The sequence below is a fragment of the Herpailurus yagouaroundi genome, unplaced genomic scaffold, assembly GCF_014898765.1.
Source record: "Herpailurus yagouaroundi ecotype Mexico unplaced genomic scaffold, PumYag 218, whole genome shotgun sequence".
NCBI classification, from domain to species: domain Eukaryota; kingdom Metazoa; phylum Chordata; class Mammalia; order Carnivora; family Felidae; genus Herpailurus; species Herpailurus yagouaroundi.
This window is the reverse complement of record NW_024412449.1, coordinates 7,111,992-7,139,146: the sequence shown is the minus strand read 5'-3', so window position 1 is coordinate 7,139,146 and position 27,155 is coordinate 7,111,992. Positions and strand designations below refer to the sequence as shown.

At 39.1% G+C, this 27,155-nt stretch overlaps 1 protein-coding gene across 1 annotated transcript in view; it reads left to right on the top strand.

Moving 5' to 3' along the window:
- NLRP14 (NLR family pyrin domain containing 14) overlaps positions 1-24,372 on the top strand; it is a 40,092-nt gene extending 15,720 nt beyond the window's left edge. The window contains exons 6-11 of the mRNA XM_040457004.1: positions 7,320-7,490; positions 7,884-8,054; positions 9,838-10,008; positions 12,136-12,306; positions 22,369-22,539; positions 23,935-24,372. Coding sequence (XP_040312938.1) covers positions 7,320-7,490; positions 7,884-8,054; positions 9,838-10,008; positions 12,136-12,306; positions 22,369-22,539; positions 23,935-24,070 — 991 coding nt within the window. The 3' untranslated portion in view covers positions 24,071-24,372. The remainder of the gene's footprint in view (positions 1-7,319; positions 7,491-7,883; positions 8,055-9,837; positions 10,009-12,135; positions 12,307-22,368; positions 22,540-23,934) is intronic.
- Positions 24,373-27,155: the final 2,783 nt, after the last annotated feature.

Below are 27,155 nucleotides of genomic sequence, written 5' to 3'. Positions count from 1 at the left end.
CACAAGCAGGCTCTGCACCATCAGCACAGAGCCTGATGCAGGGCTTAAAGTCATGAACCATGAGATCATGACCTGGCCAAAATGGAGAGTTGGATGTTTAACTGAATGAGCTACCTGGGCACCCCCCAAACAGGGTTTTAAATGAAACGTAATTTAAAGATTTAAGCCCTAAGTTCAAACATAAATAGGAATATAAGACAATAATCGATTTTGCCATCTTAATTTGAATAATATGAAGAATAAACTGTAACAAATTGGTAAGAAAGTAATTTATGTTCTTGTTTTGAAGTTTAGCATTTTTAGAAATTTTTAGATAACTAATTTCTAAAATATTCTATTAATCTAAGTTTCCAAAATCAGTAAATTTGGAAACTATATTTAAGTCAACATTAAAGATAGTATAACCACTGCTAAGAATATTGTAACACAGTACACCTCAAAAGTTGATTCAAAAAGCATAATATCTGCAATATTGTCTGATTCCAAGATTTGTAAGATTCCAGTTTATAAATATGTTGGTCATTTATGCAACTCATTTTAATTATGTACTGAGATTTATATTTATATGCTTTAAATATTAATATAAATAATATTTAACCTTCAGGGGAAATGTGAGAGATTTAGAAAGTTCTTTAAGATTTTTTTTTTGGTTAGGGGCGCCTGGGTGGCTCATTTGCTTAAGTGTCTGACTCTTGATTCCAGCTCAGGTAATGTACTCATGGTCCATGGGTTCAAGCCCCATATCTGGGCTCTATACTGACAGCGTGGAGCCTGCTTCGGATTCTGTCTATCCTCTCTGTCCCACCCCTGTTTGTGCTATCTCAAAATAAATAAATTAACTTAAAAAAATTAGTAAATAATAAAGACTTTTTTGTTAAAGAAATACAAAGCCATATGTGATCTTAAATCTATGTTTGCATTTTTATTTCTCACTGTGGTAAATTCAGGAATGAGTCCCAAAACCATCTTTTAAGTTTCAAGTTACAGAACAAATTAAGTTAATCTAATGATTTAGCTTGATTTGTAATAGGTCCATGAAGCCTATCTTGTTCATCCAAAGACCTTCTCTTGCAGTGAACAATTTCTGCAACCATATCCCTTTAGAAACAACTCTTCTGCCGTTTCTCAATTTCTCATGCCTGTCAGAAAAATAGGGGTGCTTGGGTGGCTCAGTTGGTTAAGCATCCAAATCTTGATTTTTGGCTCAGGTCAGGTTTTTGGTTAGTGAGATGAAGCCCCGTGTGGGGCTCCATGCTTTCAGCGCAGAGATTGGGATATTGTCTTCTCCCTCTCTCTCTGCCCCTCCCCCGCTCAGACAGGGAGCTTGTGCACATGCCTGCTCGCTCTTAAAATAAATACAGTAAAAAAAAAAAAAAAAAAAAAAAAAAAGAATCTCGCATTCAAATAAAAAGTTACAAAATTCTCGGGCAACCTAGAGACCGCATAGCAGACATTTTCACAAAAGAACATTCACATAGCTGTTCTGAGGTCCTGGAGGGTTCATCCTCCAGGGCAGCAGACCCTTCTAACTGAGGAAGGGCCACTTTCTCTTGAGCAATGCCTCTTGAGTGGCAATTTTCTAATCCTGTGCTGCCAGAAGCACAAAAGAGCTTATTCCACTGAGCCTCAGCTCCTAGAGAAAACTGGCATCATGCATCAGATAAAGTCCTGCCCTGACTGTGTCTCACACCAGGAGATGCTTATTCTTGACACGTGGATTCCTTCTGAGTGAGCTGCATCAAGGACCACCTAATGGACCTGTACCCAGTCACAGCTGGTCAGAGCCACAGACTGCAATCAATGAGAACAAAAACAATGAGAACAAGTTTATAATTTTCTTGCTTTTTAAAATTTATATCCAGGGGCGCCTGGGTGGCTCGGTCAGTTAAGCGTCTGACTTCAGCTCAGGTCATGATCTCACGGCCCGTGAGTTCAAGCCCCGCGTCGGGCTCTGTGCTGACGGCTCAGAGCCTGGAGCCTGTTTCAGATTCTGTGTCTCCCTCTCTCTCTGCCCCTCCCCTGTTCATGCTCTGTCTCTCTCTGTCTCAAGAAAAATAAATAAATAAACGTTAAAAAAAATAGAATTAATAAAATTTATATCCAAGCTGGTTAACATATATTGTAATAATGATCTTAGGAGTAGAATTTAGTGATTCATCACTTACATGTAACATCCAGTGCTCATTACAAGTGCCCTCCTTAATGCCATCGCCCATTTAGCCCATCTCCCACCCAGCACCCCTCCAGCAACCCTCATTTTCTTTGTGCTTAAGAGTCTCTTATGGTTTGTCTCCCTTTGTTTTTATCTTATTTTTGCTTCCCTTCCTCTGTGTTCATCTGTTTCTTAAATCCTACATATAAGTGAAATCATATAATATTTGTCTTTCTCTGACTTATTTTGCTTAGCGTAATGCACTCTAGTTCCATCCACGTTGTTGCATATGGCAAGATTTCATTCTTTTTGATCACCAAGTAATACTCCATTGTATATACATACCACATCTTATTTATCCATTCATCAATCAGTGGATATTTGGGCTCTTTCCATATTTTGGCTATTGTTGATAGTGCTTCTATAAACATTGGGGTGCGGGTGCCCCTGTGAGTCAACTTTTTTGAATCCTTTGGATAAATACCTAGTAGTGCTATTACTGGGTCATAGGGTAGTTCTATTTTTAATTTTTTGAGGAACCTCCATGCTGTTTTCCAGAGTGGCTGCACCAGTTTACGTTCCCACCAGCAGTGCAAAAGAGTTTCTCCGCATCCTCACCAAATCTATTGTTGCCTGAGTTGTTAATGTTAGCCATTCTGACTGGTATGAGGTAGTATCTCATTGTGCTTTTGATTTGTATTTCCCTGATGATGAGTGGTGTTAAGCATGTTTTCATGTGTCTGTTAGCTATCTAGACGTCTTCTTTGGAAAAGTGTCTATTCATGTCTTTTGCCCATTTCTTCACTGGATTATTTGTTTTTTGGGTGTGGAGTTTGATAAGTTCTTTATAGATTTTGGATACTAACCCTTTATCTGATACGGCGTTTGCAAATATCTTCTCCCATTCTGTTGGTTGCCTTTTAGTTTTGCTGATGGTTTCCTTTGCTGTGCAGAAACTTTTTATCTTGATGAGGTCCCAATAGTTCGTTTTTGCTTTTGTTTACCTTGCCTCCAGAGACACGTCAAGTAATAAGTTGCTGCAGCTGAAGTCAAAGAGGTTATTGCCTGTTTTCTCCTCTAGGATTTTGATGGCTTCCTATCTTATGTTTAGGTCTTTCATCCATTTTGAGTTTATTTTTGTGTATGGTGTAAGAAAGTGGTTCAGGTTCATTCTTCTGCATGTTGCTGTCCAGTTTTCCCTGTACCAATGGCTGAAGAGACTGCCTTTTTTTTCCATTGGATATTCTTTCCTGCTTTGTCAAAAATTAGCTGGCCATACATTTGTGGGTCCATTTCTGGATTCTCTGTTCTGTTCCATTGATAAAAGTATCTGTTTTTGTGCCAGTACCATACTGCCTTGATGATTACAGATCTGTAACAAATATTAAAAATTATAATTTGCTTGGAAATTTTCAGTCAAGGGCCTCCTTGTAGGGGCACTATAGAGAGAGAGAGTTGGGTCAGTTCCCCACCAGAACCCAAATGCAAGTTAATGTGTCTCCTCTGTTTCACTGGCCCATATGTAGGGGTTAGCTTAGAGCCACCGTCGTCGGCGGCGGCTCAGCTTTTGATTTAATTACTGGTGATTGATGTTTTGTATTAACATAACTGAGACAAGACCTTCAAACTCTCAAATACAAGAGACCAGAGTTACATTTTTTTATTTCCTTATGCATGTGAGAGAAGAGGAGAGCCTTGATGATCTTTCTGATTTGACACAATCTGTTCCATGTTTGTAACATTTAGAAATTCAGAAGTAGCAATTTGAATATTACAGGAGTGACACATTATTAAATAAGACACTTGGTCAAAATTATAGACTTACTAGAACTTAAGGGTTGTTTTCACAAGACACAGTAGCAATTTCTAAAGTCCACATGTCTTCTTATAAGACTTCTTTTTTACAATAAAATATTTTCAGACTTGTAATACCATCTGCTTTTCTTTGTAGCTATAAGGGAAAGAGGGAACATTTTCTTATGAGGCTGAGATTTCATTTGTCAGGAATTAGGAAGTCCATAGCTGAAATTCCCTTAGTGCTAAGGGAAAAGAAGAAAGCTTGAGAAGCTCAAACTTGTAATATGGAAAGGATAAGAGCGAAACAGATCATGAACAAAAGAACGTGAGCCGTGTAATATTTACATCCCCAGCTGAAAACCTTTTTTTAGTGTTTACCATTTCTGTTCTTTGCTTCCTGAATGCATTACATTGTGTTTCATTTTTGATCTATGTGTATGTGTGTCTGGAAATTTGCAAGTAGGATATTGCCTGTTTTTATTGGATTATTATCACCCTTCAGGGTTTTTGCCTCCAAATGTGTTTGAATTACCAAATTTAAAAGGATTAAAGCATTTAAAATACCCTTATGTAAGGCATTGCATTTAATGTACCTCTGTCATACAATTTCCAGCATGTTAATTTAATCAGGATTATGGGGGCTACACATTTTACATTTTGAACTCTTTCAGAACTTTTCTGACTTTTTGTCATGGCGATGCACATGAATACAACAATTATTCAAATTTAATTTTATATACTTTTTATCAATGTATATGTGTATTTTTTTTGTTAAACTTTCATTTCTTACTGTATAAAATCTTACATTTCATTCCTTGCATTATTGGCCGTATAATTTTAAATTACCATTTTCATGAAATGTATATGAATGATATATTTTAGGACTTCATTTATATCCCTCGATTGCCCTTACAGATGATTAACTTCTTGTTTATTTATAAAGTTTATTTATTTTGAGAGAGAGAGAGCAGGGTAGGGGCAGAGAGAGAGAGAGAAAAAGAGGATCCCAAGCGTGTTCCACGCTGTCAGTGCACAGCCCGATGTGGGGTGGAACTCACAAACCATGAGATCATGATCTGAGCCGAAATCAGACACTTAACCAACTGAGCCACCCTGGAATCCTGATGATTGACCTCTTACCTGGGTCTGAGGGCTCTATTTTCCTTCTTAGCACTTTGACTTTGGTACATTGCTCTGCAGCATTTGGTGTTCTAAAGTCTGAGGATAACCTGACCCTTGAACCCCTCACCTTCCTGCCCACCTTCCTGGTTCATACGTGTTAGTTTTCTCTCATTGGTGTTGTCCAGGTAGTTTTCCTTACTTTGGCATGAAAGTACCGTTTGATCTGCTAGCAACCTTTTTTTCTGCCCAGGAATTCTTTCTTTCAATTGGATTTTTAAAAATGGGTTTGTTTCTCTTGCTCTTTTTTCAAGAGCATCGCATAGTCATTGGTTGTAGCTCCTTTCCTATATAACTCTTACTTACTTTTTGTCACTTTAATCTTTTTTCATCCTTCCTCCTTGAGGAGTTTCTCACATATTTTCACTGCTTTTGTTCTTTATTGCTTCAAATATGGATTCCAGTTTTCTCCTGTTTTTAAACTCGTTGGACTCTTTATCTTAAACTCGCTCCCTTTCTCAGTGTTACCTCTTCTTAGGATGTGCTCTTGTTCAGAGAATGTGCACCTTATACATTTAAGATGTAAAGCAAGCTTTTCTAAACATTTTCTTCTGTTTCCCCATTTTCTGTTTTTCATACATGTACATATTTTCTGTCCTTTAGTTAAACTTTAACATTTTATCCACAGGCCCCATAATATTAGAATCTTCGTCTGCTAGAAGAGCTGGAACCCAGTGTATGACGCTTCCCTTGTGTCTCTAACTGCCTGCTTGGCTGTTGCTGTAATACCCTTTTGTATCACCCTGTTCAGCCGTAACAAATACCACAGACTGGGTGGTTTAAACAAAGGAAATTTATTTGCACAGTTTTGGAGCCTGGAAGTTGAAGATCAGGGTGCCGGCAGGGTATGTTTCTGATGAGGCTTCGCTCCTAGGCTTGTAGATTGCCGCCTTCTCCTGGTGCCTTCATGTGCCTCTTTCATGCGTGTGCAGTCCTGGTACCTCTTCCCTTCTTATAAGGGCACCGGTCCTTTCGGATTCAGGGTCCCCTCTTAAGACCTCATATAACCTTAATTACTTCCTTAAAGGCCTTGCCCCAAATATAGTCACATTGCAGGCATGGGCTTCAACATCTGAATTTTGGGGAACACAGTTCAGTCCATAACACCTTTTCAGGGCAAGTTGAGGTTTCCAGCCTTAGGTGATCCACTGAGGTCTAATTCTGGATTGAGGAGGGAGCTTCTCTTGTTCTTACCTATATACACCCTTATTCTGATGAAGACAAACAATTCCTGAGGGACTGGGTTGATAAGTGCTTGATTTAAAGGAGTAACTAGAGTGACTCCCAAGTTCCCGGAACACTGGTGTCACCTTCCTCGTCTTACGAAGACCTGGTACCAGGCCCAGGCTTCTCCAAGCACAGGCTGTCTGTAAATAGGAGTCTCTACAAATATGGTCTCTTCATGTACTTCTTCCTTTCTTCTTTTGGTTCCCTTCTTCTTTTGCTTTATTTTTAGAGACTGTTTTATTTCTGATTTACTTTTTATTTAAAAAAAATTTTTTTTTAATCTTTATTTATTTTTGAGAGACAGAGTGAGAGTGGGGGCAGGACAGAGAGAGACACTGAATCTGAAGCAGGCTCCAGGCTCCAAGCTGTCAGCACAGAACCTGACTCAGGACTTGAACTCATGAACTGTGAGATTATGACCTGAGCCGAAGTCAGAGTCTTAACCAACTGAGCCACCCAGGCGCCCCTATTTCTGATTTACTCCTAGTTTTTACTCTTAAGGACTGGGTTCCTCAGAAAACATGGATTGACTCCCATGAATAGGTGAGTTCTTGGTAGACAGCTGTGGGAATCACAGCTTTTCATCCTGACTTCCTGCCCCATGTTTTTCAGAAGTCAGAGTGCAAGGACTCTACACCCTTCAGTCCACCTTCTTCCATGTTGTAGTTGGAGGAAATTCCTCCTAGAGAAAAAAAAAAAAGTATCATATAAAAATACTTCTTTAGGACTTCCATACATATTTTCATAGGGAATTGGGGAGATGGGGATGGAAAAGACAAGCTTTCTGCTCTCCCTAGCTCCCTAGCAGATCCTGTGCTTTAGCTAAATAACTCATTGCAAGTAGGGAAGCTGGTTTTCAGAAGGGGTCACAAAGTCTGGGAGCCCACACAATCTGGCTGGGTGAGTGGTGGTCATAACTCTTCTCTGAGGAGGGTCATCTCTGGTTTCCTGTGTTGTTTTTCAGCTTGGAATCCTGCGATCTAACTACAGTTTGTTGTCTAAATATCTCTAAGGCTCTCCTTAGAAGCCGGAGCCTGGTATTTCTCAATCTGTCGACCAATCACCTATTAGATGACGGAGTCAAGCTGTTGTGTGAGGCCTTAGGACATCCCAAGTGTCACCTAGAGAGACTGTCGTGAGTCTTGTTGGTTTGTTTTCCCTGCAGTCCTTTTGAGCAGTCTTGTGTGACTTAGTTAAGAGCTGTATGGGCAAACTGTTTGGGTCTGGACACCACTTGGCTCATTTGTCAATCCTTGATGAGCTCTACATGAAGTCCTCTTTTGCTTTCTCTCTCATTAGACTTTTAACTGCTGCTTTTCTTCATGAATGCTTATTTTTATTACTATTTTCCTCCTCCTCTCCCTTGTATGTAGCTGCAAGGGCATTTGTAATTTTAGTAGGTTTGAAAGGTTGATTCTATAGTAGAGATATAAGGACTGTAAGTACCAGCTAGTGTCCCTGAGAAGAGGATGAGAAACATGAACTTTGGGATTTGACTGGTCCCTTCCCAACTGTGTTTCTCCTTCAGCTTAGAAAGCTGTGGCCTCACAGTAGCTGGTTGTGAGGATCTTTCTTTGGCTCTCATCAGCAACAAAAGGTTGACACATTTGTGCTTGGCAGACAACATCTTGGGAGATGATGGAGTAAAGCTTGTGAGTGATGCCTTGAAACATCCACAGTGCAATCTCCAGAGCCTTGTGTAAGTGAGCACTAGTTTTCATCCTGCTGATGTATACATTTTGAAATATATTTTAGAAGGGACAGTGTTATAAATACAATCTGTCCCTTGCATTTTCCCTACTGTTATCAATAATGATAATGCAGATGATGAGGATGATGGTATTAATGATTGCCATTTGTTGTGTCCTTACTCTGTGCTGGGCCCTGTGCTAAATTTATTTAATCTGCACAAATGTACCTGTTGGTGTCAAATTGGCCACTGAGTTCTCAGCCCCAGGTGAGAAATGTGAGGCTTAGAAAGATTATATAGTTTGCCTCATGTTCATGAGAACATGGTGGATTCAGGACTAAAGTCTGCCTGTCCAACTCCATATTCTGGGTCTAGAACAGGTAAATGTATATGAACACCACTAAACAGGAATGTAGCATCCCATGGTATGGCTGGATCACAGTGTGATTATTCTGTTCATTGCCCTTAGATGAATTCCCAGATGTGGAATTGATGAGCCAAAATTTTTATTTTGTCAGACGTGGTTACATTTTCTCCAATAGATTGTTCATAATTCCTTGGCAATCTAGAAGCCTGCATTTTAACATCCTCATCGAGTATCTACTGGTTGTTTTTTTTATCAGTATTGATTAGATAATTGAAAATAACTTTAAAAATGATTTGATGTTGAGGGGCGCCTTGCTGCCTCAGCTGGTAGAGCATGTGACTCTTGATCTTGGGGTCATGAGTTCAAGCCCCACCTTGGGCATGGAGCCTTCTTAAAAAAATAATAAAATAAATAAAAATAATTTAATGTTGAGCATCTTTTCAAATGTTTTTGGCCTTTAATATTCTAGGAATTGCCTCTTCATAGGCTCCATTTTCCTCTGGATGTTTTCTGTTATATATGTTATGGTTATTAATATGACATACATTATAGCCATTATTTTTTCTGTTTTGCAGATAATTTACCTAGCATGTTTCTGTATGTTTTCTTGTGGCCATTTTTAGAATACAGAAGTTTAAAATTCTTGTGAAGTCACATTATCTTCCTCCTCATGACTTTTAGAAGTTTTGTCATAATTGGAAATACCTTTATTTAAAAAACCCTACTTATGTCTATTCTTTATGGTTTAATTTTTAACATGTAAGTGTTAAATTATTCCTACTTTGTTATAAGGCTTAAAACTTATTTTCTCCCATATGTCAGGTCTGCTTTCCCAAATGACTTATGGTATAATAGATCTTTTCCCTACTGATTGGAAATGCCACTTTTATTATGTAAAAAAGTACTTTATTATGATTACTCCCCTTCTATTCCATATGCCTACTCCTCTCCATGTAGCTGCTTTTGCAATTAGGTACTGTATTTATGCACAGTGTGAAGAGGTTAACATTTCATTTATAGTAAAGAAGAATTCTGGGGGCGTCTGGGTGGCTCAGTCAGTTGGGCATCTGAGTCGGTTTCAGCTCAGGTCATGATCTCACAGTTCATGAGGTTGAGCCCTGTATCAGGCTCTGCACTGACAACATGGAGCCTGCTTGAGATTCTCTCTCTCTCTTTCAAAATAAATTGTAAAATCTAGCATTTGAAAAGAAAAATTCTGAAGAACATGGATATCTCAAGTGAATATTCTGAAGGATATTCTGAAGAATATCCCAAGTGAGACAGGCAAAGAGGTAATGAGGGAGAGGGTATTTGATCTGAGATGAGTGTTGGCAAGTAGGTGAGGGAGCACAGGATGAAACCTTTGCAAAATCTCTGGGCAGTAAAGCAGTGATTCCATGTGTCCTCATACTGTCCTTCCTATAGGCTGAGGCGTTGCCACTTCACCTCACTGAGCGGTCAACATCTCTCCTCTTCTCTCCTACGCAACAAGAGCCTGACACATCTGGATCTGGGGTCCAACTGGCTACAAGATGATGGAGTAAAGCTTCTGTGCGATGTCTTTCGGCATCCCAGCTGTAACCTTCAGGACCTGGGGTAGGTTTTCTGTGACCTGACCTTCCATGCTTTAACAGATGAGTAAAGAAGGGCTGAGCTGAGTATCTGTCAGAGAAAAGAATACACAGCTGATTTCTCTCTCTCTCCTCCTGCTGGAGACAAGCTGAGGAAGTATGCTCATCAGGTTTTTCTTAGTTACTACAGTAATTGTAATCAACCTGTTGTACGTCACTGAGTCTACTGTGTGTCCTCTGCTCTACATCCCTGAAGCAGAAACTGTGCTCCACTAGTTTTTCTTTCTTCAATTCATGTTTATAATTAGGTCAACTTTTAAACTGGGAAGGGAATTTTAAAAAATATCCAATAATCCAGTCATTCTGTTGTTGTTTATTTAAATGTTTTTATTTATTTTGAAAGCAAGAGAGTGAGAGCAGGGGAGGGGTGGGGGGGGAGGGTGAATCTCAAGCAGGCTCCACACTGTCAGCACAGAGCGTGACATGAGGCTCAATCCCATGACCCTAGGATCATGACCTGAGCTGAAATCAAGAGTCAGACACTCAACTGACTGAGCCACCCTGGTGCCCCATATCTCTACCTTCTTTAGGAAAATATATATGATCTAATTCTCTGAAGTTTCCTTGACTATTATTCAACTAGAAGGCAAAATTTTACTTCATGGAAATTATGTTTAAACCCAATACCTTTTATTTCAGCCACAATTTCTATAATTTCTAAGTGACCTACATACACAAGATGTTTGGTTAGTCCACTTTCTCTCCTTAGCTTTGCTATAAACAGACAAATTTGTGCTTTCGTAGCTACCTTCATAGCTTCTATGCAGGCCATGCCAGTTCTCTCCACCAAAATTTACAACAAATATAAAATACATTCTGAGGGCATTAAAGATTATTACTAAGGTGATGCTCTTGCCTCTGGTAACTTACAAAATGCTGATGGCAGGGAAATGAATATACAGCCAATCATAATATATCCCATTTGTCATAAAGATATGACAGGGATGCCTGGGTGGCTCAGTCATTTAAGCATCTTCACTCTTGATCTTGGCTCAGGTCATGATCTCATGGTTCATGAGTTCAAGCCCTGTGTCAGGCTACACACGGTCAGTGCAGAGCCTGCTTGGGATTCTCTCTCTCTCCCTCTCTCTGTCCTTCCTCTGCTAGCTTGCTCTCTCTCTCAAAATAAATACATTGAAAAAAAAAAATGACAAAAGTCCCAAGGAGCAAGGAGTGGGACAGAGGGTATTGAGTTACCTTAGCCTTGAAAGACGAAGAGGATTTTGTTGTGTGCAGATATCCTTGGCAGAAGGTAGGAAGAGCGAAAAGAAGGGGAATGAAGATAGGTGTGGTAAATTTGGAAAAAAACAAAATAAAAAACAGAAACACAGAGGTGTATGGTTGGCAAATAGGTTAGGGACAAAGTATGGAAAGAGAACGTTTGAGGCCAGGTTGTGAATGCTCTTGAATGCCCTACGAAAGACTGAAAGACATATCTTTTTATATGTAGGCTGCTTCCTCTTGGAAGGTAACACCTTAACATTTTTTTTAAAGTAGTTTTATTTCAAAATTCTATTGGAAACTGAAAGCACAGAAATCTTTGGGTTCCTTGGGTAAACTTAGATCCATTTTTTAGTATTGATAGAAATGTGATGGGGCGCCTGGGTGGCGCAGTCGGTTAAGCGGCCGACTTCAGCCAGGTCACGATCTCGCGGTCCGCGAGTTCGAGCCCCGCGTCAGGCTCTGGCCTGATGGCTCAGAGCCTGGAGCCTGTTTCCGATTCTGTGTCTCCCTCTCTCTCTGCCCCTCCCCCGTTCATGCTCTGTCTCTCTCTGTCCCAAAAATAAATAAACGTTGAAAAAAAAAATTAAAAAAAAAAAAGAAAAAGAAATGTGTTTATACCCTTGATTTGGGAAGCTTGGTGGATAACAGCCTGTTTGTGGGAGAAAGCAGTTTTACCCAATGGGGTTTTTTTTCTCATTAAGAAACCCCGTTGGTTTCTACTGATAATGTTAGACATTCCTGTGTGCGTCTTGGATTGTGGATAGAAAAGAGTCAGGAAAAGGGTTTAGATACCTGGGCTTCTCTCCTAGGAATAAACTAATTAAGCCTCACAACTGAAGGTCTCACTTGTCTCTTATATTTCTTGCAGATTGATGGGCTGTGCACTCACTAGTATGTGTTGTCTGGATTTGGCTTCTGCTATTCTGAACAACCCACACCTGCAGAGCCTGGACCTTGGGAACAATGACCTGCAGGATGATGGAGTCAAAATTCTGTATGAAGCTTTGAGACATCCAAACTGCAATATTCAGAGGCTTGGGTGAGTTCAGTTTTCCATCAGGAAAGTGATACCTATTTGGTAGCTAATGTGGCCAGAAGAAATTTAGTACATGAGAGAGGATGAAGAGTAAATGGGGCTCGAAGGTAAGTTACTCTCAGAAATGAGAATCTGAATTTCAAATATATGCATCAGTGTGTATTATGTGTTGTTAGTATTAAAGCTATAGTTCACATTTCTTTCTGTTCCCTTTAGTGCCTTAGATGGGGTATGTATGAAGTAAAAGGTCCTTGCTTTAAGGTCTTTCATGTTCTGTCATCCTTCAGATATTCTGTCTTTGAATTAATTTTTCTTATTAAATTGAAGATTTTGCTAATTGTCTTCTCTCAAAAAATGCTATCTAGGCTCTTAAGGAACCTGCAATCTAATAAGGTCTTATCCTGTGTTCTGAGTACTTTTTATGTTTAATCATGTATTGTTTAGGTGTTTATTTTCTTTTTGAATCTTGAACTGATATTGACTAGTACATTCTTACATAGCATGAATTATTGACCTTTGGGTCAAGAATTTTGCTCTGTGTGGGAAACCCAAATACTATGATAGGTTTCCCTGACTCTTCCAAGAAAGTGCTATTTTACCTTTGTTTCCGTTAACTATTCATATATTTTTATGACAACAATGATGATGTTGTAATGATTGGATCTGAAATTTAATTTTATCCTGCTTATAACCTAATAAGTTAGCCTATCACTGTTTCATGGATGCTGGCAGGAAACCCAGAGTCCCATTGGAGACAGAGGACTTTATTACTCCTAGCATAGCAGCATATGCACTAGTGTATGTGTGTCAGTTTTCTTTGTCCCCCAAGTCCCACAGGGTGGATATGGATAGCCCAGATGGACATCTGCACATGGAGTGGGTTGCATCCCATGGAGCTTGGGGGACTCACCACTTTATAGCAAGCACGAAGCAAGCCTGCTCTTTGCCCCAGAGGAAGACATCCCTCAAGATTCCACCTAGGAATTGCACACACCCCCTAGGAAGTGGCCATGTAGAGTTGTCAGGGTCTTAAATTTTTGTCAATAAATAGGAGAGCAAAAGACTCACAGAAGAATGTCTCCCAGAAATATCTGCCCCCTTTTTGTGCACAATACAGTCTTGGTTAATTTTCACTAATCTCACCAACAGAGGCTGAGGCCAAATCTGCTCAATTTGTCTCCTACGCCATTTAATTAAGGCCACCATAATTAGGACTCCAAGCATGGGAGGAGGTCAGATTGCAGTATTGATTTCAACTGTGTCCTCAGCATCCTGGACCGGCCAACTGAATGAGATCAAGGGAGGACCAAAAAGTCTTGTTATTCATTATAACTTGTGAAAGGGAGTTTAGGTTGACCTGCTGATCTTGGTATCATTGGCAATAAATATAGGGAACAAAATCTGGCCAAAAGTAGTCCCATACCCAATAAAGAGATATTCAGTGGTCCACACCTCCACACATAAAAAACATATAACCTGAAGGAACACAATTCACTTCAATGTGGGATGTTTTCTATTGATCTGGGTCACCATTACAGTGGTTTGGTTATGTGTCACTGAGTAGTTACAGTGTTAGACATAAATCGTATAACTCAAGGCTGCACTGGCATCAAGAGAAGCTTATGAGTTTGTAACAGACTGAAACAAGGTTTGTACCGGTTGTGTTTGTATACCCTTGACAGAGGTCCAGATCTGGGGGGCTGCCGCTGATGACATCAGGTGCAGCAGAACAGTTAGGACCTGCCGTATCCACGTGGAATTTTCTGTTTCCACGCCATGTGGACAGACTGGGCAGTGGGTCACTTTGCCAGCCATAGCTGCTACTTCAGCAGACCACATAATTTTTCCAGGCAGCTGTGTTGGGTCTAGGGAAGGAAAAGAAATAATGAATTGTTCTTCCCACTCCCAGCACCTCACAGGTTCTGAGATGTTACTTCCCCAGGTATTGGTGTGGCTGTTCTTCCCCACAGTCCTGAAATCAGTGTGTCCCATCTTAGTGCCTGTAACTTTGCCTTTTCTCCAATCATCCCCTGCTCATACCCAGGCTTTCAGTCCAGAGGGATCTGGCAGGAGAAAAAGCATTTTTTATAATATTTCTATAAACCCATTCTGTTCTACATCTTTGCTTGTAGGGGGACTTCTCAAGCAGTATACTCAACCAAACGGTCATTATCCTCATGATCCAAAGGTGACTCCAGGTGTCTGAAGCCAAATTAAGTTTGAACCCCACAGGTCCTTTGTGGCTGGCCTGTCACCTGGAGGGTACACCAGTTAGGCTGGCCTGGAGTTGCTGTTATGGAAAGAAAAGTATCATGCCCAGGAATAATCAAGATGGAATCCTGAAATTTCAAAGGTTTTATATGACTTTCTGTCCCTTTCAATGTAATCATTACTCAGGAAGTGGCCAGACAGAGATGAACCATTTCAGGGGATAGCCATATTTAGTGACCAAATGCCCCACTATACTATGTTGACCAGGAGGTGGTAAGGGAGGTAGGGTCACAGATCTTTGTAATTTCGAAAGATCATTCCAGAGCTCAGTAATATGCCTGTGGATGGTAGGGACCATGGAATGTTCATTGAATACCTTGACTATTGGCTCATTGTTTCTTCAAAATGAGAGATCTAAGTACTATTATCCTTGACTTTTTGTATATCTGGAAATGTCTCAGTTTTCTATGACGTTGAGTGGCAGCTTGGTTGTGTTCATATTTTGGTCATCCTTCCTCTGAGAGTTTTACAGAAAGTCCACTGCCTGCTAGCATTGAATCTAGTTAGAAAAAAGTCTGAAACCAACTGATTCTTCCCTTTTAGTGTCCTTACTGTTAAACATACTTTTTTTTTTTTTTTTTTTTTGGCTTGAATGTCCGTAGAATTGCTCTTTAGGAACAATAATTTGTCCTGTGTAGAATTTTCCTCATTAATATTTTCCTGGGGAAATGGTCTGCCATTTCAATGTGTAGATTGTATTTTTTTTTATAGGGTTTCCTGTGTTTTAATTTCTGCTTATCTAATTTGTTTTCAGGGTCACTAATTACACTTATGTTGTATCTCTTTTGTCTGTCTTTATAATTTTTTTCTAATCTTTTAAAACTCATTTTCCTTTCACTTTTCTCTAACCCATAATTTTAAGTTCATTTTCAGCAGTGATGACCCCCTTTCTGCTTCTTCCAATGTCATCTACAGTCCATAATTTTTATTTTTCTCTTCTTATATTTTATTTATTTATTTATTTATTTTAATTTTTTTTTTCAACGTTTTTTATTTATTTTTGGGACAGAGAGAGACAGAGCATGAACGGGGGAGGGGCAGAGAGAGAGGGAGACACAGAATCGGAAACAGGCTCCAGGCTCTGAGCCATCAGCCCAGAGCCTGACGCGGGACTCGAACTCACAGACCGCGAGATCGTGACCTGGCTGAAGTCGGACGCTTAACTGACTGCGCCACCCAGGCTCCCTCTTCTGATATTTTATTTTTAAATTGTTTTTCAATGTTTTTTAATAATTTTTGGGACAGAGAGAGACAGAGCATGAACGGGGGAGGGGCAGAGAGAGAGGGAGACACAGAATTGGAAACAGGCTCCAGGCTCTGAGCCATCAGCCCAGAGCCCGACGCGGGGCTCGAACTCACAGACTGCGAGATCGTGACCTGGCTGAAGTCGGACGCTTAACTGACTGCGCCACCCAGGCGCCCCCCTCTTCTGATATTTTAAAGATCTGCCTGTATTCATATGTTTTGTTTCTTAAATTTCACATATGAGTGAAATCATATGGTATCTGTCTTTCTCTGACTGACTTATTTTGCTTGGCATATTCTGTAGCTCCATCCACGTTGTTGCAAATGGCAAGATTTCATTCTTTTTTATGGCTGAGTAATATTCCATTGTGTGTTTACACCACATCTTCTCTATCCATTCATCAGTCAGTGGACATCTGTGCTCTTTCCATACTTTGGCTATTGTAGATAATGCTGCTATAAACATCAGGGTGCATATATTTCTTTGAATCCGTATATTTGTGTCCTTTGAGTAAATACCTAGTACGTAGTAAAATTGCTGGATCATTGGGAAAAAAAGAAAACCATAAAACAGATTCTTAACTATAGAAAACAAACTGGGGGTTGCTGGAGGGGAGGTAGGTGGGGGGGTAGATTAAATGGGCAATGGTATTAAGGAGGACACTTGTGATGAGCACTGGGTGTTGTATGTAAGTGATGAATCGCTAAATTCTACACCTGAAACAAATATTATACTGTATGTTAACTAACTGGAATTTGAATAAAAACTTGGGGGAAGAAAAGGAATGTTTATACACAGAAAAAAAAAGATCTACCAAGTCATATTTTAAACATTTTCACTATGAAATATAAAATACATAGAAATAAGTGAATAAAACTATTTAAAAGTTAGGGATTGCCTGGGTGGCTCAGTTGGTTAAGCATCAACTTGATATCAACTTTCATGGTTTCATGAATTCAAGCCCCACATCAGGCTTTGTGCTGACAGCACTGAGCATGCTTGAGATTCTTCCTCTCTCTCTGCCCCTCCCCTGCATTTATTTATTTTTTACTTAATTTGTTATTTATTTTTGAGAAACTAAGTTAAAAAATAAATGCATGCATGAATGCATAAATAAATAAATAAATAAATAAATAAATAAATAAATAAATGTCAAACGTGTGTAATCTCACCCAGGTCAGAAATTGAATTTTCCCAGGAAATTAAATTCCCCTACTCCTCCTTTATAAATCTCTTCCCTCCTCCCTAAGAAGTAAAACTATTATCCTGAATTTTGTGGTCATCATTTATTTATCTGTAGAGTGTGAGTGTATATAGTCCTAAGCAATGTATTGTTAAATTTTGCTAGGTTTTGAACCTTATATATAATCATACTCAGTATATTCTTTTGTATTAGGATTTTTTTTTGCTCATTGTTAGGAATTTGTCATCCAGTCATTTCATGTAGTTGTAGTTAGTTCATTTTTACCACAGTAAAGTATTCTAGTGAATGATGATATCACAAACTATGTAACCATTCTATTGTAGGTGGACGTTTTTCATTTATTTTATGACTAATGCTGCTGATGAATATTTTACTACATGAATTGAGGCACATACGTATATATTTAGGAAAAATAGCTATTTATTACATCATTGGGAATGGGTCTTCAAATTTATTAAATACTGTCAAAAAGATTGTTCTGGGGTGCCTGGGTGGCTCAGTCAGTTAAGCGTCTGACTCTGAGTTTCGGTTCAGGTCATGATCTCGCATTTCATGAGTTTGAGCTCTGCATTGGGCTCTGCACTGCCAATGCAGAGCCTGCCTGGGATTCTGTTCCTCTCCCTTTGCCCTTCCCCAGCTCTCTATCTCTCTCTCAAAATAAATAAATAAACTTAAAAAAAAAAAAAAAGATTGTACTAATTGATTCTGCCCCTAGTAGTGTGTGATAGTTCCTGTTCTCTATTCTTGCCAATTTTGTCTGACTTAATTTTTAAAGTGTTAGTGAATCAGATGTGTGTTTTGGCATTTCTTTGTGGTTTTAATTTAGAATTGTCTGGTTAAAGAGAGGTTCAACACCTTTTGAGATGCTTAATAGCCATTTGGATTTCCTATTTTGTAAAGTTGCTTTTTCACTTATTTTGTTCATTTTTCCATTGGGTGAGCCATTTTCCCCTTTTTGATATGTAGGGTTTTTTGTTTTTTTTTTCCTCCAATATATTCTGGTTACGAGCCATTGTGACTTAGATATATGACAATAACTTGTGCTTTTCTTTTCACTCTTTATGGTGTCTTTTATAGAACTAAAGAACTTAATTGTAACGTCAGATTATTCCTTTATTAGTCCTTTTTGTAATTGGTTAGGAAAATTTTTCCCAACTCTGGGATTATGAAGACATTCTACTATTATTTTCTAAATGTAAAAGGCAGCTTATGAAGCATTTGAAACTTTAATTTAAACATATGGTTAGTAGGGTGCCTGGGTGGCTCAGTTGAGCATCTGATGCTTGATTTTGGCTCAGGTCATAATCTCATGGTGGTGAGACTGAGCTCTGTGCTGGGAGTAGAACCTGCTTGAGATATTCTCTCTCTCTCTCTCTCTCTCTCTCTCTCTTTCTCTCTCTCTCTCTGTCCTCCCATTGGACCCTCCCCAAAGTGTGTGCATGCACGTTCTCTCCACCCCCCACCCCCAAAAATATATGGTTTGAGGTCAATCCAATTTAATATATTTCCTATGTGGAAATATAAGTCAATAAACAAAACTTATTGACTGTTTTTCTTTCCCCACTGTCTGGCAGGGCCATCTTTGTTATAAATCAAGTCTTCATTGGTGCATGGGTCTATTCCTGGGTTCTTCCTTTGCGTTTCCAAACAAAATTTTAAATATCAACTTATCAAGTTAACACACACAGGCATGTGCATCTCCCTATATTCCCATGCCTACCCATATGTTGGCATTTTGATTAGAATTGCATTGAATCTATCGATTATGATAGATCTCCTTAGCTTAGCTCTATCAATAAAGCTTAGTAATTTTTCCTGTGGTAGCCCTTTATTTTGCCGTTTGACTTTATTCCTAAGTACTTGCTATATTGCAATACTATTGTAAATGGGTATTGTTGTTTTTCATTTTGTTTATTCCTTATACATAGAGACACAGTTGGGTTTTGTGTGTTAACTTCATACCCAGTAGCTTGGCACATCCTCTGGTTGATTAGAATTGCTTTATCACTTGGATTTTCTAGGTACACAGTCCTCTCTCTTGGGAATGATAGTTGTCTTTTCCTTTTCTGTTTCTTTTTTCTTTTTATTGCCTTAGTAACTTATAAGATGTGTGATAGAATGTTAATATGTCTTGAGATAGTGGGTTTCCCTATGTTATTTTCATTGTCAAAAGCAAAATTTCAGTGTTTGTCTCATTTATTAATTTAAAAGGTTCCTATCTTTAGTTTGCTAAGAATTTTTCTTCTTTTTAGATTATGAGTATATGTTGAACTTCTATGAAATGTGCCGAATGTGGTCAATAACATGGATTTTATTATATATATTATATCTATTATTATATCAACCTTACTTTTTTGGGCTCAAAACCAACTTGGTCATGATATGTCTTATATACATTGTGCACTTTATTTTGTTGATATGTAAATATTTTAATATCTTTGTTTATAATGGAGATTAGGTTATAATTTTCTTGTATAATCCCTATTAAGTTTTGGCATCCACATTACAGTATTTTAATAAAATGAGTTCAGGAGTGATCCTTCTTTGTTTCCTGGGGAGATTTGTGTAAGATTAGAATTATTTCTTCCTTGAACTTTGTAGAAATTTCTGGTGAAGCTGTATGATCTGGAATTTGCTTTGTGTGAAGATTTGACTTCTGATTCATTTTTAAGATAATTATACATTTATGTATGTTTTATTGAGTAATCTTTGGTAAGATTACTCCTATGATTTTATCCATTTCATCTAAATTTTAAAATTTATTGGCAAGTGTCTAATTTATTATCTGCTCAGCTTCTAATCATCTCCAGTGATTTAGACATCTGTTAATGTCTCCTTTCTTTTCCTGATATTGGCAATTTGAGCTTTTTCTCATTTTACTTTTTAAAGAACACAACATTGATCTAAATTTTTATCTTCTACTTTTGTTGAGTTTGATTCTTCTTAAATTTTTTTCTTTTTTTAAGTTTGTTCATTTATTTTTGTGAGAGCATGCAAGCAGGGGAGGTGCTGAGAGAGAGGGAGAGAGAGAGAATCTCAGGCAGGCTCCGTGCTGCTAGCACAAAGCCCAGTGCTGGGCTCGGACTCATGAAACCATGAGGTCATGACCTGAGCTGAAACCAAGAGTTGGACACTTAACCAACTGAGCCACCCAAGTGCCCCCTTGTCTTTTTAATACCGTTCTTAAATACTTGAATTGAATGTGTAGCTCATAAATATTTCCTCCTTTTCCAACACTTAATTTTTCCTTGAAATCATTGCATTAACTTCATTCTATAATATTATATGCAGCATTTGTTATTTTTGAGTCTAAAATAAATTTAAGTTCCTTATGCTTTTTTCTTCATGGATTATTTTAAACTGTATTCCTTAATTTTCTTTTTTTTTTTTAATTTTGAGAGAGACAGAGTGAGTGGGGAAGGGGCAGAGAGAGAGGGAGAGAGAAAATCCCAAGCAGGTTCTGCACTGCCAGCACAAAGCCCAACATGGGGCTAGAACTCATGAAACCATGAGCTCATGACCTGAGCCAAAACCAAGAGTTGGATGCTTAACCAACTTAGCCACCCAGGCACCCCAGTATTTCTTAATTTTCAAACATATAAGAGGAGTTTCTTATCTTTTTATATTTAATCTCTAGCATTGTGATCTGAGAACATACTGTGTGTGATGGCATTTCTTTGAAATTTGTTGACATTTGCCCTAGTATATAGTCAGTTTTTATATGTCTACCATGCTGTGCTTAAAAAGATGAAGAATTGTTGGCTGCAGTATTGTATATGACTTTCATTAAGATCATTAATTCTGTTATTCAAATCATCTATATTTTTAGTGATTTTTTTCCAGATACTTCAATCACTTGCTGTGAAAAGTATGTTAAAATCTCCATTATAATTGTAGATTTGTGTCTTTCACTTTGTAGTTCTGTTAGTTTTAGTTTTCTCTATATATATTTTTAAGATTTAAAAATTTTTTTCTTTAGAGAGAGTGTGTGAGTGGGGGAGAGAGGTGGAGGGAGGGCAGGAGGGAGGGAGGGAGGGAGGGAGGGAGAGAGAGAGAGAGAGAGAGAGAGAGAGAGAGAGAATCTTAAGGAGGTTCCATGCTCAGCACAGAGCCTGATGCAGGGCTCAGTCCCATGACCCTGAGATCATGACCTGAGCCGAAATCAAGAGTCAGATGCTCAACCAACTGAGCCACTCAGGCACCCCTCTAGATTTTGAGACTATTATTAAGGACTAAAAACAGGATGATTGTTTCCTGATAAATTCTTGATAACCTTTGTCTCCTAGTGTTTTTACCCTACAGTGTACTTTGTATTATGTTTATTTACCTTGTGTCATAAATAATGGGACTGTTGCTCCACCACATTAATGCCAGTTTCATGTGGGCAGTAACTTAAAATTTTTTTAAGTTTGTTTATTTTGAGAGATAGAGTACAAGTTGGGGAGGGAAAAAGGGAGAGGAAGAGAGAGAATCCCAAGCAGGCTCTATACCCAGTGCTGAGCATAACCCGGGGCTCAGTCTCCTGACCGTGAGATCATGACTTGAACTGAAATCAAGAGTTGGACACTTAACCAACTGAGCCACCTAGGTGCCCCTAAATGTTTCTATATACTCAGCACCTATGTAGGCACTCAATGGTGGAATGGCTAGGTAAACATAGGTGAAAATTACAATTGGTTGGGGGCATCATCAGGTGTAGAAAGTTAAGTTTAACATACTACTTCAGTTCATGGTATTATCATTGGTTTATGCAAGGGCCCTCTACTGACTATTGGTTGGTTAGTTGGTTAATTTATCTTTTAATCATTCTTCCCCTGTATAGGCAGCTGGCCTAGTGTGTTTGAAATATGCCATGGAGTTGTGAGTATCCTTGTAAAAGATGTAATGTTGACTTTTGGTGTATGCACTTTTATTTGCATAAAGGCATGGTGTTAGAGACCTTATTATATACCTTGCTTTTAAAATAGTCAATACCATATTTCAAAAGTTTACTTATGTGTCTATATTTTTAATGATGATCAAAGATTCAACTGCTTTGGCTTTCCTTGGTGTGCTTACCTGTTTTGTTTATTCCCTGGACTATAATTTTGAACTTGTAATTTATGATTTAGGAAGAGATAAATTCAGTCAATAAATATCTAGTAATGATGATTATTATAAGTACTTACATTCTTTGAATCTTCCCTAATTGTGCTTGCCTTTTTGTTTGTTTGTTTTTTGTTTCTTGTTTTTTTTTTTTAAAGCTCCTGGAGCCCTCCTGTACTCTCAGCTCACAGATCTCTTACATGCTTGCTCTCTGTCCCGGGGTTAAATGAATTTTAGCATTAGTCTCTCTTCCCTGCAGGTTGGAATATTGTGGTTTGACCTCCCTGTGTTGTCAGGATCTCTCCTCTACTCTTAGAAGGAACCAAAACCTGATAAAAATAAACCTGACACAGAACACTTTAGGGTATGAAGGAATTATGAAGTTATGTGAAGTCCTGAGATCTCCTGAATGTAAACTGAAAGTTCTGGGGTAAGTCTTTGTTGGCTTCTCAGGGCGTAAGTTTACTGGAACAAGGGATTTGGGAAGCTACTTATTCACTGCAGGCCTAAGAATCAACCTGATTGTGGATCTGTGCATATTCTTGAGGCCCTTCTTTTCCTCCCGTAGGACACTGAATTTTAAGAGACATACTGTAGCATACTGGTTAACAGCTGAGAACTCTAAAGCCAGACTACCTGAGTTTGAAATGTAGCCCTGGAACTTACTAGATATTTGAACTTGCACTAGTCTCCAGTCTCTGTGTTTTGATTTCTTTGTCTATAAATGGGTGAAATGATATGTACTCATGGTTTATTATGAGGACTGATCAACTGAGTCAGTATAGGCAGTACAGGTGTCCCTCTGCTATCTGAAGGTAGAGTGTTCCCGTGAAAGCTTTCATAAGCCAAAATGATATAAAGCAAAGAAGCAATTACCATTATTTATATGGAAAAAAATTTGAGCATTCCTGGGCCCCCAAAAACATCCTCTCTTTTAGGCTTTTCTGATACCTTAGGACACATCTTGTTAACACATGCACAAAATAAATGGGTACGAGGCCCAGATGCTCATAGACACAGTTCAGAGCTGTAGCAGCTGGGTGCTGAGGTGCAGCGCAGGCTCTGGGGAAGGAGCTGGGCAGGGCTGCTCTTGCTGCCTGGGTTCATGCTGCCTCCATAATAGCTCATTGCATCCCAAATGCTGAACACTGGTTTTGCTTTTTAACTTTTTTGTGTGGTAAAAGCAAAATCTTTGGACTTCTTTCAGTTATCAAAAACACGTACTGGGGCGCCTGGGTGGCTCAGTCGGTTAAGCGGCCGACTTCGGCTCAGGTCATGATCTCACGGTCAGTGAGTTCAGGCCCCACGTCGGGCTCTGTGCTGACAGCTCAGAGCCTGGAGCCTGTTTCAGATTCTGTGTCTCCCTCTCTCTGACCCTCCCCAGTTCATACTCTGTCTCTCTCTGTCTCAAAAATAAATAAACGTTTAAAAAAAAAAAAAAAAACACGTACTAATGTCGGTCTCTCAAAAAGGTGAAGTGGTACAGCCATGACCTTTGGAAAAGCAAAGGATACCTGTACTTAGAACTGTGCCTAGCATATAACACCTAACTGTTTTCTATGTTAGCGGTTGTCATCATTAGAAGTAGTATTTTGCTTGAGTAGAAAAAGGCTCTTGGAGGATCCACTTCAATTTTAATCTTTTTTTATTTCTACTCTGTGTTCCATTTTCCTTCCTCTGCCACACTCCCTGAGTCTATACCTCACATTCCCCTTGCCCCACTCCCCAGCCATGTTCACTTCTGTCTCTAACAGTTTTTCTCTGAGAAATGAATTCTTCAGTGGGAAAACTGAGTGTGAGAAGAGGTGTTCCCTTATTTTCTTAGGGTGTGCAAAGAGGCGTTTGATGAGGAAGCCCAGAAACTGCTGGAAGCTGTGCGAGTTAGCAATCCACAGCTCATCATTGAGCGGGATTGTAATGATCACAGTGATGAAGATGTTTCCTGGTGGCGGTGTCCCTGATTTGAAGAACCTGATGTACTTTTCAAAAGTAAATGCCTCAGTGTGATGAGGGAATCTTAGCTTTAGATGCTTTATGCCCAGACGTACTGTGTTTGATGTCTGTTAGATGTAGGTGAGTCACTTCTCTGTGAAAGCTCTGTTCTACTTCACATGGGGGTTGAGAAGCTAAAATAAAACGAAAAACCTAAACCTTGGTGAAAGGTATGACATGTTTTTAATTGAATGCAGAGCTCAAGAATTCTGATGTGAGAAGCCTAGAAATGAAAGTGGAGGACGAGCCTAGGGAAGATTATGTTAGAGCACCTGTTTCCCTTTCTCTCCCTCCCACAGATGGCTTACTTCACAGCCTCACCATCTCCGGCTTGCTTTACTGAATGCTTCTCCATGCATGTTCTTGGGACAACTGGCGTCTAAATCACTTGGGTGTTTCTTAAAATGCGGTTTCCTAGAGCCCATATCGGACTTACTGAATCAGAATTATCTAACGGTCCTAGGAACTGGTATTTTAAATAATTTCCCAGGCAACTTTTAGGTATGTTACTATGTGAGAATTGATGGTCTCAGTCAAAATGGGAGTCCACTTCCTCCATGAACATTTTCTGCAGCCTGTTGTAAAGATGTAAATAGATCTAAGATTATTGGGATTAGAGCTAAAAACATGTTCCTCCATTTGACAGAAATCCAACACAGTAACATTTTCTGTGAAAGACTTTTAATTATCTATTGCTATGTGAAAAATCATCCCTAAATTTATTGGCTTAAAGGAGTGACTACTATGTTCTGTCTCATGACTTGGTAGATTTCAGAAAGGGCTCAGCTAAGCATTTTTTATGCTCCACACATCACTTGGAATCCCTTGGTGGTATTCAGCTGGTAGCCAGGTTGTACTGGGGGCTCCAAGGTGACTTCACTCACATGCCTGGTGCCTGGGCAAGGATGGCTGGAAGGTTAGGTTTGACTGGGCACCTCTTCTCTCTAGTCTTAAGGACTTTCCACATGATCTTTCCAGCAGGGAAGATGGAGTTCTCTCATGGGGCTTTAGGGCTTGAAGGGCCAAGTGGAAGCTGCCTGTTTTCTTGAAAGTTAGGCCCAGCACTGACATGAAGTCACTTCTGTCATACTCCATTGGTTGGAACAGTCCAGGCCAGCCCAGATGCAAGGGTAGTCACTTCTTGATGGGCATAGTGTCAGAGAATTTGTGGCCTTCCTTAGTCTACCACAGACTATCAATTTTTTCTCCCTGTCTATAGGAGATAAGAAAGCCTTTTAGGTGGTACAATAGCCCCTTGAGTCAATGTGGCAGAGCTGGAGGTAAGAGTGAACCATGGCAGTTAGAAGGGGGCAAGTGGCAGCCATGGGAAAATTCGCAGGTAGTGCTACTGGGGCTAGTATGTACACCTATGATGCCTAGAGGGAGGTCACTGCTGAGGCTGATTCTCAGTGTTGACAGTCATGCTGGCTAGAGAGAGCTCGCCTGGGGCCATCATAACAAACAAAAGAAAGTCTGCAGTGAACAAGTGGCACTCCCATCACAAGGCAGTCTTGGGTTGCAGTGAGCATCTTATCCTTCGTAGAAAATAAGATTTCTAAGCTTCCCAAGTAAAACTCTAACAAAGGAGTTAATAAATGCTTCTTATCAAGGTGATTTCTATCAAACTTTCAGGCAAAGGAAAATTCCTGTGTTTTTAAAACCATTTCAGAGCATCATTGAGGAGGGTAACTTTACCATTTTCTTTATTAAGCTACAAAACTTTGATAGCAGAGCCTCAAAAAAGATAACACCAGAAGGAAATTCACAGTTGGATGTTACTTATGAATACATATGCAAAGACTAAATATAAATATTGGAAAATTCCAAAATTCACCTTAAAGATACAATGAATGGGGCTCCTGGCTGGCTCATTTGGTAGAGCATGTGACCCTTGATCTCCACCTCATGAGTTTGAGCCCCCCATTGGGTGTAGAGATTATTTAAAAGTAAAAGCTTTAAAAGTATATATATATATATATATATACACACACACATATATATATGTGTGTGTATATATATGTATATATATATATATATATATATATATATACACCACGAATATTATGATTTACAACAGAAGTGCAAGAGAGGACAAATATTAGGAGGAATGTTATAATTTATGGTATCAGTTGGTTGATGGAGAAAGACCAAATAATCACTTCAGTATATTATGTTGATAAGGCATTTAATAACATTCAGTCTTATGTTGTCAGGTACTTTCATAACATGATAAAGAATTTTTACCCTGAACTATAACCGTATATTAGAAGCACTGACATAACTAAATTTTGGAAACACAGCTTGTGTGTCACTGCTATCAGATAACCCATCAGTCAGGATTAGGGTGATGGGAGGCACTTACTGGAGGGTGGAGGGGACTAGGATGGGTGTAGTACAAGTGCAGGGTCAGACACAGTCTCTAAATTTTTGGTATTTGGTTATCATGGGTATTTTGTGTTAATTTTGATTTACAGAATATTCTACGAATTTTTTTTTTTTTTTTTTGAGAGAGGGCTCAAGTGAGTGAGGGGCAGAGAGAGAGAGAAGTGGGGCTCACTTGGGGCTTGTGTTTTTACCTGAAGTGGGTTTGAGCTGACCTAAAACAGGGATGTGGGACTTGAACTCAAGAACTGTGAGACCATGACCTGAGCGAAAGTCAGATACTTAACAACTGAGTCACCCAGGCGCCTTTCCACTAAAATATTTACCTTGATTGAATTTTTCCGTATCTCCTTAAATTTTGTGTATCACCCAAGTCACTGCCCTCATCCTAAGTCGAGCCCTGGAGAAGGAAGGGCTTGAAATTTCAAATAGTATAGTTAAGGAGTCAAAAAGGATAGTCCAAGAATCAAATAGGGTGACCAAAACAAACTTTAGCTTTGTTGGTTCTTTATTTTTTATACTTTAACATTTTTGTATTTTTATTTTTTTTAAGTTTATTTATTATGAGAAAACACATGCACACAAGCAGGGGAGGGGCAGAGAGGAGTTGGGATCCCAAGCAGGCTGCAAGCTGTTAGCACGGAGACTGACACAGGGCTCCACCTCATGAAC